The sequence below is a fragment of the Alosa pseudoharengus genome, unplaced genomic scaffold (genome assembly GCF_046254945.1).
Source record: "Alosa pseudoharengus isolate Yale_2024_CS ecotype anadromous, Long Island Sound unplaced genomic scaffold, YU_APseudo_1.1 YU_APseudo_1.1_scf_10, whole genome shotgun sequence".
Taxonomy (NCBI): domain Eukaryota; kingdom Metazoa; phylum Chordata; class Actinopteri; order Clupeiformes; family Clupeidae; genus Alosa; species Alosa pseudoharengus.
This window is the reverse complement of record NW_027468565.1, coordinates 6,877,911-6,892,940: the sequence shown is the minus strand read 5'-3', so window position 1 is coordinate 6,892,940 and position 15,030 is coordinate 6,877,911. Positions and strand designations below refer to the sequence as shown.

At 41.8% G+C, this 15,030-nt stretch overlaps 1 protein-coding gene across 2 annotated transcripts; it reads right to left on the bottom strand.

Annotated features, from left to right (window-relative positions):
• Positions 1 to 1,457: 1,457 nt before the first annotated feature.
• On the bottom strand, positions 1,458 to 4,745 carry lysmd4 (LysM, putative peptidoglycan-binding, domain containing 4). 2 transcript variants are annotated; one of them, XM_076299858.1, is made up of 3 exons: positions 4,467 to 4,745; positions 3,298 to 3,590; positions 1,458 to 3,055 (listed from the first exon to the last, which is right to left on the bottom strand). In XM_076299858.1, the coding sequence occupies exons 2-3, from the start codon at positions 3,565 to 3,567 to the stop codon at positions 2,471 to 2,473; spliced, it is 855 nt and encodes a 284-aa protein (XP_076155973.1). In that variant the 5' UTR covers positions 3,568 to 3,590; positions 4,467 to 4,745; the 3' UTR covers positions 1,458 to 2,470. The 2 variants fall into 2 exon arrangements, with proteins under 2 accessions (XP_076155973.1, XP_076155981.1); XM_076299866.1 differs by lacking the exon at positions 4,467 to 4,745 and adding an exon at positions 4,325 to 4,426.
• Positions 4,746 to 15,030: the final 10,285 nt, after the last annotated feature.

Below are 15,030 nucleotides of genomic sequence, written 5' to 3'. Positions count from 1 at the left end.
CTGCTTACCTCTTGACAATGCATCTTCAGCTGTGCTTTATGCGTCTTTCGCTACAGGCCAGGTTTTTCTTGGTAGCGTAATAATTTTTAGAGGGTGTAAGATAGTGATTTTTGGATCATGACCACACCTTATGTTGCTAATTACCACACCCCTGGGCACAAGGTTTATTTATTTATTTTTTTTTTTTTTTTTAATTCCGCCACTGACTGGGTGTAAAATAATAAGCTTTGTGTTATGCTTTGCTCCACCTTGCACCGGGTGCAAGATACAGTAGGGGCTAAGAAGTACACATCAAAAAAAGACATGGGCAAAGAAGAGGACTCAGGACAGGCAGTATACAGACTGGTAAGATATATGGGCAGAAAAGAAAAACACAGAAACAAGTCAAACAAAAGACAATCACAAAATGGCCTGCAGGGTGGCTAACAGGTCCAAGGCCCAACAGGATCCTGACATATTGTTTGCTTTGCATTTTGTTTAATAAGTTGTCTGAGACTGCTAAAAAATCTAGCCAGAAATATTGACTAAGTTGTCCAAAGTCTACCTTGGGGTGATTCAAGCTGTACTATGTGAAGAAGCCTGAAGATGTTCTGAAAGTTGGCATGTTCCAACAGCTTACATTAAGAGGCATGGCCATGGGTATGAGGCCTTACAGAACCACCACCATATGGGCTTAATTATAGTTGAAGAACCTGATTGAGGTGGCATTCCGCCTTCGAGAACATTACTCAGCAATGCTTGAGGTATATTTTGAGGTGTATGTGTTGCCCATCTGGAGTATAGAAAGGAGGTAGGTTTGGGAATGCCAGGTAGCACTGTTTAGCCTGGAGGATGGTTATAGTGCAACTTGTCATCATACTTTGGGCAGGTTGATGGGTATGAGCACTAGCCACCACGGGAAGTCCCCAACCAATCACATAAAATTAAATCATGTTGAAAATTACATAAGATTGCATAAACATCAGCCAAACTTTTGAATGGAAAAAATAACAGTATGTCCATGCCATACATGCTATTATCAATTGTTATTCTGATGTATAACTGCTACCAGACACTACCAGTGTGTCCATATTACATGTTAGACTCCCATATTGGTGTACAGGGAATAACTAGATTTAATTTGCATCATTTAATATTTTAGTTTACCAAGAAATAACACAATCTGTCTCTAATAGCAGAGTATGTGGGTCACATTAGTGTAATTGCTTTAGGCATTTAGTAGTACACACAGTAAACCCATGCACAGGAGGCATTTATGGTGATTTGAGCACTCAGTGGCAAGGCTGCATGACAGTAATGACTGCAAAGAAGGCAAAGCAGCAATGTCAAAATCTTGAGATGTAATTGAAAGTTTTTCTATAACCATACTTTGGTGATTTTGTTTCATCCTGGTCCTACAAAACCTAATTAATCACAAACATACTGTACATTTGACTTTGAATGAAATGATGACAATCTTAAATGGTCAAAATATTTAAAAAAAACATCAACCTTTCTATATCCCAAAATTACAATCAAACAACTGTAAAGAGGACATTTATTGCACTTTCATACACATTACAGTTTCTGCATAGAACTGCCTGTCAGGCATATACTTGAGTAAGATTAAATAAAAATACATGTTGTAGTTTTTGATTAGATTGAATTGCCTCTTTGAGGTATGAATATAAATTCACACAAGGCAGCAAGTCAAAAAGCCCCCTCAATGTTCCAGCGTCTTAATGAAAAAAGGCAAAACATAGTTTATCTGTTGCCATTGTCATGTATACCACTTTGTGATGATATTGAAAGGGTTATTTTCGTATTGAGGGTCTAGCTATAGGTATTAAACCTCTGGATGCCCATACCTTATAGATTAATTAAATCAGTCATAAGCTAAACCTTCACAAAAGTGCATAGTTAGAATGTAGTGCTATATCACTATCACTGAATGTTCTGGAACAACAAGTACCAGATGGTTTTAACGACAAACAAAATTAAAACGACAGATCAAAACACTACACCACAGTCATAAATACAGCATGTCAATTGTGTGTGAATTGAATAAGTGTATAGTTCCACTTATGCTGTCATGTTAACAGAATGCACACAATAGTGTTATAATAGCTGAAATATTGGTTTGACATTAGTGTCCATATTGAGCTGTAAGCATTTCACTGTGCTTTGTGGTCAAGCAACACAACCCACCCCACCAAGAACAGTTAATACTGCTGATATAAAGACAAACTAATCCTCAACAGGCAGCTATATGAAGCCATAATAACCACATGAAAATGTGTTACAACAGTATTGATATTATTGATCATGTTAAACATCCTATGCATTTCTTGATTTTACATAAGCCACTTTCTCTTGTTTGGTTTAAGCTGATGTTTCTTTGGAGACCTGAAAGTGCTCATCTTGCTTTGGCACAAAACAAAAACGAGACATGACAGACCAGGCATCTTTCCCAAATGTCTGCCACTCCAAACTATGTGTGTGGCTTGCTTAAATGGTCCATCACAGTACTTCCAGGGCTCAACATACTGACACTCGCAATCGAGCTGTTTGAGGTAGTGATGGAGCTGGAGCTGTTCACCCCGCTGTCGTCCAAAACGGCTGTTCCACTGTCTTGGGTTTTGAAATAGACCACATAGAAAATGGGCAGCACGATGCCAATGAGAAGCATGGCCACCACAGCGTTCCACCACTGGATGCCCCAGTCGGCCCCGTAGCTGCCCAGTCGCTGCCCACGAGGCCCCCATCTCCGCGGACCCTCCTGGTCAACCAGGAACTCCTCCTCCGTGGTTTGAATGAGCCTCTCAATGTCATTGTCCACCTCTTTGAGAAAGTCTGTGTACTCCTGTACTTGAGGCCTACCAGGGGAGCCTTCTGTGGGAGTTTCACAGGATAAGGCAGAGGCAGTGGATTGAGTTGAGGGTCCTGGTTCAGGCTCACGAAGTTCTGAGTTGGACTCTGTGAGGATGCTATGCTTCTTCACAGGAATTTTAATCGATTTCAATGCGTACAAGTCCTGGTCCTGAATCAGGTTGTTCACTCGTTTGATATCAGCCACCTGAGTAAGATATGTAAAAAGAAATTAAAAATTATAAAGAAAAATCCGAAGGTGCAAACACAAACATATGCAAGCAGTGCATATATGATACTGTTCATGTTAGAGCCTGTGTTATATTAGAGGTATGCAATCTGATAAAAAGACCAAATCTTACTGTTTAGATGGTCAGGTAATATGGTTTGTTTATTATATGCTTGCTAACATAGTATGAAGCAGAACAGTTCTGAACACTGTAGGCCTACCTTGCAACCATACTGCAGTGCCAGCTTGTTGAGATTGTCCCCCTGTGAGATGTCTCTCTCCAGCAGCAGTAGCTCGCCCACCCTTTCTCTCTCACGCTCCTCTGAGTCGCGGCCTCTGGGCCTCAACTCCATCACGTTGAACTCATCGTCCTCCGAGGAGCCCCCGGAGTCTGCCTGTCGGCCATGGAACATGTACACCTGCCCGTCCACACTGGCATGGACGTCCACTGGAGCCTGAAAGGCCCGTGGAAGAGACTCCCCACGCCGCATCTCCACAGTAAGGGAAAATCACCCTGGGAACATTTAATAACTTATTAGTAGGCCTAATGACTGAAAAACGTTTTGCAGAAACGATGTAGCCTACTATTACACAGTAGCCTAAGCAGACAACTTTGAAACTGTGTAACCTGAACTTCTCAAATCACAAAAAGATCAGCATTAAATCAAGTGTAACAACCTACAGCAAGCCATAGGCTATTGAGATTCAAATGGTAGGCTAAGTCAGAAGAGGACAAGAGGAAGGTAGGCAGTTCTTCACTGTAGCAAATCTGTTATTAGGCTACATTTTTAGACATTTAAGACTAATAGGAATAGGAATAGAAACATGTCTGTGCCGGCATACCTTATTAAGACAACTGATTCGTAAAAGGTTTTATTCTACTTGTGACTTTTTATATGTGATTAGGATCGCTAGGCCTACCACTGATTACATCTAGAGTTCTGGGTGTGTGCGCTTATGGGCCTACTGTACGTGTCAAATCGTGTTACAATATTGCCAGAAAGCCTACAGCCAACTTTTTAGGAAATTCATATGATCGAATTCTATTTTTTTTTTTTTAAGATGTAGCGACATTTAAGGTGTCCTGTAGCGAAAGGTTAACTTCTGTCAAAGTTTGAGACACGTAATATGGTGCTATTGCAGCTCAGTGGCAGTGTTAACGTGTTATCTGTTATATAAAATGCCACAGACAGAGACGGTCTGTTGTGAAAAGACTGGAAAACGGAACTTAGTTTTGGATAGTTTTACCCTGGGAATTATTCCTGCGATCAATTGTTGAAACGTTCTGTTCCAAAGCTGTTTATGCTCCAGTGCTTTACAAAACAAAATTCATTTCACATTGAAATAGGCTACAAGGTGTCATGCTGGAAGAACTCAGAGCAAAACTCACCTTCAGAGAAAATTAACTGCTACATACTGTTGATAAAAATATCTGTCCATCTCGTTACGGACAGCGTAGGTGCAACCTAACCCTATAGCTGATAGGCATTACATCAGCCAATGAGAAGTTACCTTATTAAAGTGGACTGAAATGACTTTCCTAAACTTAAAAAATTACAACTGAAAACCCTCACAAACTGGGCAGATCAAGTAGCCTAGCCTAGAACTGAATGTCTGTTGTTAACCTAGAACAGAAACATATGCCTTTTTCCTCATACAACAAAAGAATGTCAAGAAAAACGTGTGGAGTGGAAATATGATTTCTCAATACACAGTAAAGTTCGGTAGACCGCAAGGCACCAATGGAGCTACGTGTCAGTGTCACTTCTTTTAAAGGCATGGTCAAAGCAGAGCCCGTTTACGGAGAGCCGGATCACTCCCTATTAACTCCATTGTACCTGCAATCTGTTGCAGTTCCGCTAGGGGCGATCACGAATAAGTGCAAAAACAATGGGGGTCTATGGAGCTAGACGGCTAAATTTGTCTCTTTCACCTGGTTGTCGTTGAAAAATCGAAGATTTGATTGTGGTTTCTGCAAGTTCACTATGGATTATAGGTCAAAAGTTGAATGAACGAGTACTACGTCCTTTCGATTTCTTACACAACACACTTTCTGCTAATGAATGACGTAATTTACGCATTTGAAAGGCATATTAGAACAAATAAGTGACTCAAAAAATATAATACTCAGCGGTGTGTATTTTCTCTGTCCCCTCTTTCGCATGCAACATTCAAATTTCTGGGCAAAAAATGATATCCCAAGAAAAGGATTTGAGGGGTACAGCTCCACAGACCTCCATTAATTCTGCACTTATTCGTGAGCGCCCTCATGTGGAACCAGAAAAGGAACTGCAACTAGTTCAGAAACCGGAAGTTTCCCGAGAGTGGCGGTTCTCCCCTTTGGTCAAAGCCTAACTTGAAGGATTCTGTTACATTTAATCAGAGAACGATGAACGTGTGAAAATTAGACGCAGTCGAAGTTGAGGTCTTTGCTGTATTAGCCTGTCCAAGCCAACATTAAAGCACTTCCATCAAATATTTTATCAAGGCAGAAAAGGCATTTTGTATGCTTGATATGTAATACCGCCTAATTTCCATATATTGTAGATTAGGCTATAATACATAGTGTTGTTGTCTTTTAAAACAAAATCACGACCTTAGCCTACAACCAGGAAAAGGAATAGGCCATAGGCTATATGTCTGTGATATATTTCCCCCTAGCCTACTGCCAGATTATATAGGCCTACTAGAAGACATGATAAGGAGAAAGGCTATTTTAAAGTCGGCATAGAATCACCCTTTAACAAAAATGAATATAATATATCCTACCGGTAACTCTTCAAGACCAATAATTCCACTTATAAAATCCATAGCCATAAATGCAATAGCCTCTAGATGGCGCTGTTTCTCTTCTAGATCTGCTGGCTTGTGATGGTGGTGGTGGTGGGGTTTCGACTACGTGCTCTCTCTCTCTCTCTTATGTCTTTCACCATGACAGAGCATCTGATAAGCCTGTTGTGAAGGCATGTAAGTCTGTCATAGGTTTCCTCTCTGTGGTCACGTCACGGTGAGTTACAATGCATGGCCCAGTCAGGGAAAGGGCACACACAGCGTGCACTTGTAGAGAGGGATCACTGTTTCCTGCTCATGCCTGCTCAAACAGCAGGTGACCAAATGGAGCTGCTGGCCAGGAGAGGGGGAGAGCAGGAAGCCTCATCAGCTCAACCAGAAATGAACACTGATGTCAAGTGCCAAAGGACAGTCATCAGTCCTCTTTACTGACTCTGACCTGACCTGACTCTCCTTCATTCAGCTTACTACTTTGGGCAGAAATCTGTCCCTTGTCTCGGAGTCTGAGGGATAATCACTACAGTTAACCTCTTAAACACAATCCTTCCTAGAACTATGGGTCTGGGTGATAATCACAGTGTTGCAGCGGCGTCAGTGGAGGGTGTCTGATTGCGAGAGAAAAAAGTCTGCCATTTAAGATTAGAATGATTAGCTGGGACCAACATGCTGTCATGGTCTGTTAAAGAATTTTAAGTTAAATACTATTTCTGTTTCCATTGTGTGTGTGTGTTTTGTATGTGTGGCAACAAAGACTTCCCATGCAGCACCTCCGCAGTGTTCAAAGTAGTGATGGGCAAATGAAGCTTTGATGAAGCACTGAACCACTTTGAACAGTTGATTCGAAAATGGGTTCATTACTCGAAGCTTCAGTAACGGCGACCTCTCCTGGTGAAAAGCCAAGACTGCATCTAAATTATCCTGGCTAGATAGTGGACAGGATCTTTACTAGTGAAATAAATCTAGTGCACGCACCTAACCACCCCACCCCCACACATACGTAGTGCACATGAATAAAAATGAGATATCATTCTTTTTACAAATAAAGATTGATCAGGATCCATCAGAATAAAGTTTTCCCACGTCTCTCTTACATTGTAATAAAAATAAATCGATATGAACAAACTATGCTTGTCACAGTAGAGGCTACGAACTAAACGCAATGTTGTGCATTAGCCTAAAGTGTTTATGCTTTGAGCGCACTACAATTCAGACTATAAACAAGGCCGTGCCAGTTGCAGTGGCAGCACGATCGGTTCGCGAGGCGGTGGCGCTGCAAACCACTCAGGTGATTCATTCAGAGAACGAAGCAGTTTCTGTCATATGTCACGTAATTTTTCCGTACCAAAGCAACCTTCGGAGCAGTGGTTCAAATGGAATTGTAGTTAATGGTTTGAAGCATGTATCGAAGCTTCAGTGTCAGACTGCCATCACTAGTTCAAAGCATGGCCAGTGAAAAAAGTCTGTCTACCTAATTTCTTATACAGTCAAGAATATTTTTAATCTTCCCCTCTATTCTTTTTAGACCAATATGTTATGGTGGCTATTATTTGCGGTTTGGTTTAGTATTTCATCTTTTTGATAATGTATTGGTTTGCCTTTATTTTGTTGTGTCTGTTTCAAGGCTGTTTTGTGGATATAGGTGGCACTGAAAATGCTGACCAGGCATTGATGAGTTAAGAGCAGAGAGAGGAAATGGATTCAGAAAATACAGTAGGCCTACACCCAGTTTAAATACAAAGACTTGTCACAATCTACATGTTGACATATACCAACATTAAAGGTGCTAGCGATGTAACGCTGTTTCTAAGAGTCTGTCTCAATTGGTGTAGGCTACTTACGTGAGTACACTTTCGTGTAGTAGCCTACCCTATGTGAACTGTGTGGTTACTGGCGGAGTGCGCAAATTTTAACAGAATAGTATTGTCTCATATCAAACACTAACTCTGTGCACTTCACGGAAATGACGAATGCAACTGTTATATCCCGGTCTAGGGCTTCTGGGATATAACAACGTTTTTAAATTGTGAGAGACGGGCAGACAACGAAACGTAACATTAACGTGTATTTATTAATACAAAAAAAACAGTATGGAAAAAACAGTCCAGACAAAACAAGGCCTAAAAAGTAGGCCTCTGCGGCCAGGCGCTCACTCCTGGTCTCTCACCCCAGGGAGTGGACAAAATGACGGTGGTTGCACGGGCAAGGCCCATAGACAGTAAAAGAAATGGACGAACAGACTCCGTCGTTTTTAATGGGAGGGCACTGAGTCAAATAGAACGATTTTTCAGTTGGTCCCCCCAGTACTGCGCAGACTCACACTTAACTTTGTGACGTTAGCCATAGAACTGAATCTTGTAACTCATATGATAGACACACAGAAATTCTTCTCACACTTCCTTCGCCTTCAAAGTCATCAAAGTTAAACATTTATTTATGTATTATTATTAATATCATCCTCACCAAGTCGTGTTAATGTTGAAGCTACCATACACGATCATCTTCAAAAACAGTCATGCTAAAACAAAACAAAAAAGTTATAGCCTTGAAGCTATCTTCTTTCCACTTTTCCGACCTACGGTCAATCCATCGAAAACCTCTGAAATGATTAGTGCTGTTTTTTTTAAATTAGGTTTACTTTTTTATTATTATTAGGTTGCCTCTGTGTAATGCTTTACCTTAACATACGGTCGTGTATGCTAGGTTTTGCTTATGAGTTACCATCATAAACAGTAAGGTGGACTGAGCTTCTTATCCAAACAATACGGTTATCTCCCTACGGCGCGAAAGAGAGATTACGTCAAAGCTAGCTTCCCTCCAACCGAACAAGCTAACCATTCTTCTTACGGGTAACCAACGTTACAGACGAGGTAGTGGAGTCTGTTTTGCCTTTGTAGTGTTTATGTGGATTATACAGAAGCTACAATATCGGCACAGGATATATGTTATATGAAGTTATGGTATTTCAAAAAAATCCTAGAATGAATGGACTTCTATGGGAGTTAGCAGAGAGGTGGTCCCTTCAGCCTACGTCGATTCTTCTACTTCCGGGAATTCGCCTGCCCCCTTGGCAAGGCCCGAGGCTGGGCCTTGAAGCAACGAAGTGCGGCAGCGGCAACAAAAGTGATCCTCCAAAACGACCAAGAGCGAGAGCTGCGCTCCCGATTGACGTCACCCAGCCACTTTTAAACTTAACTTGTACCTCTGTAAAGTCTGTTTTCCACTGCTGCTGCTTCAGCTTTCTCAACCGCGATTACCACAAGTTTGAAAACGCTCCCTCCCCTTCCGCTATTTGGCCAAGATGGCGTACGTTGAGGGCGAAAACTGTCCAGCGTTCCACACTTAGCTTTTTGACCGTTATTAGTGCACCATCCGGGGACCTGCAGCGCCCTTCGTGTCGTTGGAATTTTCTGTGTGAACACCCTCATGCACTCAAATTAGGTATTGTAAGTGCAGAAGTACACGATTTGAGACACAGTCTAAGCTAAAACACATACAGCTAACATAACCTCAACATCCGCTAGCTGCCTGTGCCCCGAATACTGTAAAAAAAATGCGGTCTCAGGACAGGTCTTTGGACAGCCTAGGCTCCAAAAACGGCCACAAAACAACTTGGGCAAACCTTGCCCATAAAAACATAACAAACTGTTCCAGCAAATCACAGACGAGATGCGCATTTGGGAGAGTTTCAATTGCACGGGATGGAAGGGAAGGGAGTAGCTAGCTCTCTGTTTTGTTTGAACGTCAACAGAAGTGGCGTCACCCTGCATCGCTTATAACACCTTTAATGTAACAAAATATATGAATTCCCCTTTTTGTAGATTTTCAACATATGGGTACCCATTTAGCGCTAGTGGGATACCCAATTAGTCTAAAATCGCTGAAAAGGGTCATACTCCTACCCAGAACAACAATGTAACATGGTGCAATACCAGGCTTCCCAGGCGCCCATCGACAATGTCAGAGAATTCACTCTCCACATTACAGTATTTTCCCACCTATTAACCAAGGTTTATACATTGATTTTGCTAAATTTCTTTAGCTATGAGGTTAATATATGGGGGCAGGCGATACATTTCTTCACTCTTCTTTTGGTTGAAAGCACTGATTCTGATTCATTGGGCTATTACATTAAGCACATTGTGGGCACTCAACCCATACACACCATGGATGGCTTAATGCATGTAACCACGTGAAATGTACTATTTTTGTTACTCAAAGAAGTAATGTATAATAAACTGTTAATATTTGCAATATTTGCTATTTAATTGCATAAAACACTGCCACCAGTTTATACACAATGCAGCTAGTGTAGAGATTACTATATCAGCGTAACACCAAAATGTTTTTAAGCTGTTATATTGAAAATAACTACATTGTGTTGCTTTAACATTTTGATCTGATTTAAAGTTTGTTTGTTTTTATCAAAGAACTCAACATACTGTCTTTCAACGAAAGTCCATCAATGAAATACAATTTCTATGTATCTGAAGGCTTAAGATCATACATAGCACATGCAAAACAAAACTACTCATTGATTTTTTTTTTCTTCAACCTGAATAATGGATAATGGATTCCAGTAAAAATAGTAAATCCATCAGATCCAAAACAGATGTCAGGTCTGCATTTTCACCATTGCTACCATTATGTCACACAGGCTGTGAAATTTGAGTGGAATTGAATGTGCTGTTCAGCCACTACAGTTAACCTCTTAAATACAATCCTTCCTAGAACTATATGCACATGTGCTCCCTGAGTGGCAGATTACTCAGAGAACATGATCTGATGAGCTGAGCAAGCTGTCATCTGGGTCAGTGCTAGTCTACAATTTTACACTCCAAAGAATCTGTCATATCTGCATTGTTCCTACTTAGTGCGTCTATTGACCCGAGGTCTTATTAAATTAAATACTAAGTCATCAGTTCTTGACCTGGCATCAAGCCCCCCCCCCCCAGAATAAGCTAAGCAGGTTGGTGTTTTGATAAGCATTTTAAAGACTGCCTAGTGTGAAAAGAAAGTCTGTTTATGAGCATGTGTTAGTTGATGAAAATTGATGGTTTATCGTAGATTTTTTTCACACAATCGGGCGAATAGGAATGAACACCATATCTTCAAGACCCACCCCCCACCCCCCCAGGTAGAGAGCCACTGCTTTAAGTTACTCTATATCTTTAAGAGACCCCCCCACACACACACTTCTCTCTTTCATACAGCACTGCCTTGAGCATAGGCTGAGCTAATTGATGTCATGCATATTTTACCGTGTTTTTACCCCCATTTATATCTTTCAATCTCTACTGGAAAGCATGGCTGACCTCTCGATGACCCAACGGAAAGAAAAATATGGCAACAAAATGTCTTATCCCTAATCTATTTACGCTGATTCTGACTGACCTCTGTTGATCACGAGTGCCTTTTTGGCGATTTCATCTCTGTTTCAGCATGCCTCATATACCATCTCTTTCTGCACAGACGGGTCAGAATCGATGCCATTGAGGGGAAAAGAGTTAGAGCTATTCCCTCTTGCCAACGTCGTTGACTTTGTCGAAAGCGTTAGCCTTTTAAAAGAGCTTTGCTGAAGGGAGAAAAAAGTCACAAATTCAACCATCGCCTTGCAGCAGTTCATCATATCATTTACATCATATTCTTATGCAGGATGCAGCTCTGACTGATGGGCAGTGGAGCGGCATAACTTGGTTTGTTTCAGGGCCACTGAGCAGCTTGTCCAACTGACAGAGAGAGAAATGGGAGGGGGTGGGGGGTGCACACATGTGAAGCAAACAAATACATTCATCTTAAAGATGACAAAATTACAGCATTTCAGAATGAAATAGTAAAAACTAATGAAGAAAACTGTCCAAAATGATCAAGGAGGAATATATAGTGATATACTCTACATCATGTTGCCAGGATATTCACTGGTGTCTTTTCAACCCATGCAAATTTTCCTTTCATTGACAATACAACACTTCACATTGTAAACTGACGATCAGACATGAACTAAAGCATACAGTAAAACACAAGATCAAGTATAAGAGCACAGTGCACAGAATACAGTACACTCAGAATATTATCAGATCATTCAGTGATATTCACTTTTTTGTGTGATATATGAAATTATCCTTTTATGTTGGTGTAATTATTATTGGCTTGGTTGTTGTAGGACTGTGCTCTGTAGATGGCAGTATTGAGCTGTGTGCTGTGACAGTTTGAAGCTAGAAGTAGTGTTTCTAGAAAGTTTGTGGTGTTATGATAGCATAAGAACATGTCAAAAATAAATATCTGTAAAATAAATTAAACTTAAAAAAGTCATTCAGGGTAATTTCCTGGTAATTTATGAGATTGTCAATGGCCTTAACAGAAATGTGCTGTATCATGTGATGGTCCTCATCATACTAATAAGTAAGAGGTCTTCACATAGTAGTGTACACATTACTTTTCATTTAACGGTTACCTCAGAGCAAGACACCATAATCAGCAAGAGGTCAACTGGCTGAAGTTGGCCCTTATGCTGGAGGCCTATCTCTACCAACAACCAAAAGACCAAGCACTACCACTACCACCCAGAACAGCTTCTCAGATCTGTATCATTAAAAAAATGGAGCGGAAAGATTGTTGTTTCCCAAAGCATGCTGTTTATTTATCTGCACACTCGTGGACACATGGTGATGTGTCCAAGCACACAATTTGCCGATCCGTCAGGGGGTGTCCAGTCGTTATGTTCGGTGGGGGTCCCTGGGAGTTGGTGTGTGGGAAAACAAAATTAATCCTCGCAGCTCCGGGTCATGGGAACAGGTCAGGAGCTTATTGATTAAATGTCAGCTCCCCAGGTGAATGTGATTCATAACGCTGAGGAGGCCGCAGACGCCGATTCATCACATGACATCCAGCCGAAGATTAAACTCAGGGCTCCGACAACACACACAATGTTTCTAGCTGGATGGACATGACAGTGAACTTCAGACTATTTAGAGACTGTCATTATCCATTGCCCGTCTGACTTTTTTGTGTGATCAGTCCGATTGTGAACTCCATTAATACTGGGGATTTCATTTATTGGCTTGTTGTTTGTTGACAGATACTGCATAAAGCACTGCCCCCCCCCCCCACACACACACACACATACACCTCCTTTAATAGTTATCAGTGCCTTAGACTGTTATTATTAGAATACACTATGAGTTTTTACCCATATTAAATAAGTTTATAAAGGAAATCTTTACGCTGCCACAGAAATAAGATATTAAAGAGATTATAAAGTGCTCGATAGAATCTCTGAAACGTTGTCCTACTTCCCTGTTTAATCATGTTTATCCGTTTTATTTGCCTTATTTATGTGTCTGGACAGGACTACACAGACAGGGCATTGTTCCCGGAGGCTCTGTTCCCTTGGCCACTGTTTGAATTACAGTATTTGATTGGCTAATGTACTCTAAGACTCAAGGTTAATGGTGTTGACATAGTGTTGGTTCAAAGGGTTAAGGGCTACGATTGTGAGGGCTTGGCTGAAGACCCCAGCCCATCCTCCTCCGCGGTCCCTTGTCTCGTGCCCTCTTTGCGTGGCCACCGCTGGGTGATCGGGGGGTACAGCTAGAGGCGCCGACAGGGCCGTGTGCCACATAAGAGTGTCCACGGGGAACTCGTGAAAGCAATCTACTGTACTGACCGAGGGCACAGTCTGCTGGGTGGCTTGGCGGAGTCGATGAGAGCCCCGTGGGAGTTTTAGAGTGTGGGACGATCTCAAATCTATCCTACCCACCCACCCCACCCATCCAATCACCCACCCAAATGCCCCCCGATTCCACCAACCCCCCCATCCCACCTCCCCCACCCCAGCCCAGTCGCCTTGGGGTGACACTTGTAGTGTTGGGCTCTGCGGTGGGCCGAGAGCAGTTGGTGACACATAACCTTGCCCTGTCACCACCCTCACCAGTGTGTCATGCAATATTAGGCTGATTGACGTTGACCTGGCAGTGGCGCGCTGTGGGTTTTGAGGCTCTGTATAACCTCGCCCTGACTCCGTACCACGCCGAGGACATTTGGAGCGGGAGCACGGCAAGGCCGTGCTCAGCTGCGGCCCTCGTCCCTATGGGAAGACAAGGGCAAGCTCTGCCAGAATGTTATGGGTATTACAAATGCAGGAGAGGCGGGGGAGATGGCGAGCCAGGGGGGATGGGGTAGGTTGGGGGATGATTTGTATGTTCTGGGCATATGCATCAAAGCAGAATGTGCAACTGCTTTTTCTATATTTATTTGTGTGTTCAGAATGTGAAAAGGGATTTTTTTTTGTATGCGTGTACATTATTTTTGGTCCTTCTTTTGCTGACAAATTGAGATTTAGTTTGACATAGCAATCTGATTCAGGGGATGCAGTCATGTAGGGCATGACATGTTTTGTGTTTCTTTCCTCGGCCTGTTTTGTTGTCTTGCATTCCCACTTTTTTCCTCCCGTGAACTCTGCCAACCTGACAGGGCCCCCAGGGTCTACTTCATTTTGAAGGGAGATAAAAATTTTGTGATTATGCTCACAAATCTTATCTTATGACCAAGATAACTTCAAGTTGTTCTTCTATTTGTCTCTTTGTTAATTTTCCCCATTTTCCCCTTCCACTGTTGACCCTGCTGTTTCACATCTAATGTTGTGCTTTACATTTAAGTTAAAAAAGTCTTTAAATTGAGCTTCTTTCTCAAGCTAATATGGGTATTTTTGTCATAGAAAAACGAAACTCGTAAAAAAACTTGTAAAAAAAAACCACACAGTGACACGTTGGACTTGAGACTGTTCCCGTTCACACCATCTCTTGGAAAAAGCCTGTGAATGAAATAATAACGACTGTGCTGCTCCGGTAACCTGGGGCAGGGCTGAATTAAACATAAATGACAGCAGCTAGCGTACGGGAGAGAGAGGAGAGAGCTGCCGTTTCCTCTATCCCCAGCCCCCGTCTTCTATTAAAATATGCAATGACCCGCACTGCATACAAAAATGATATCATGAACATTGCGCTTCTGAGTTAATGTTGTGTGCTATGCAGTGCAGTACTGAGCGGGGCTCTAAGAGCATGCTTTTAATATGCTACACGCTCCTACCCTTTACAGTTGCTCTCCTTTGGGAATACGCCTTTTTTCATCCTTTTACAGCCTACTGCCAAAGTGTTTCTTTAGATTCA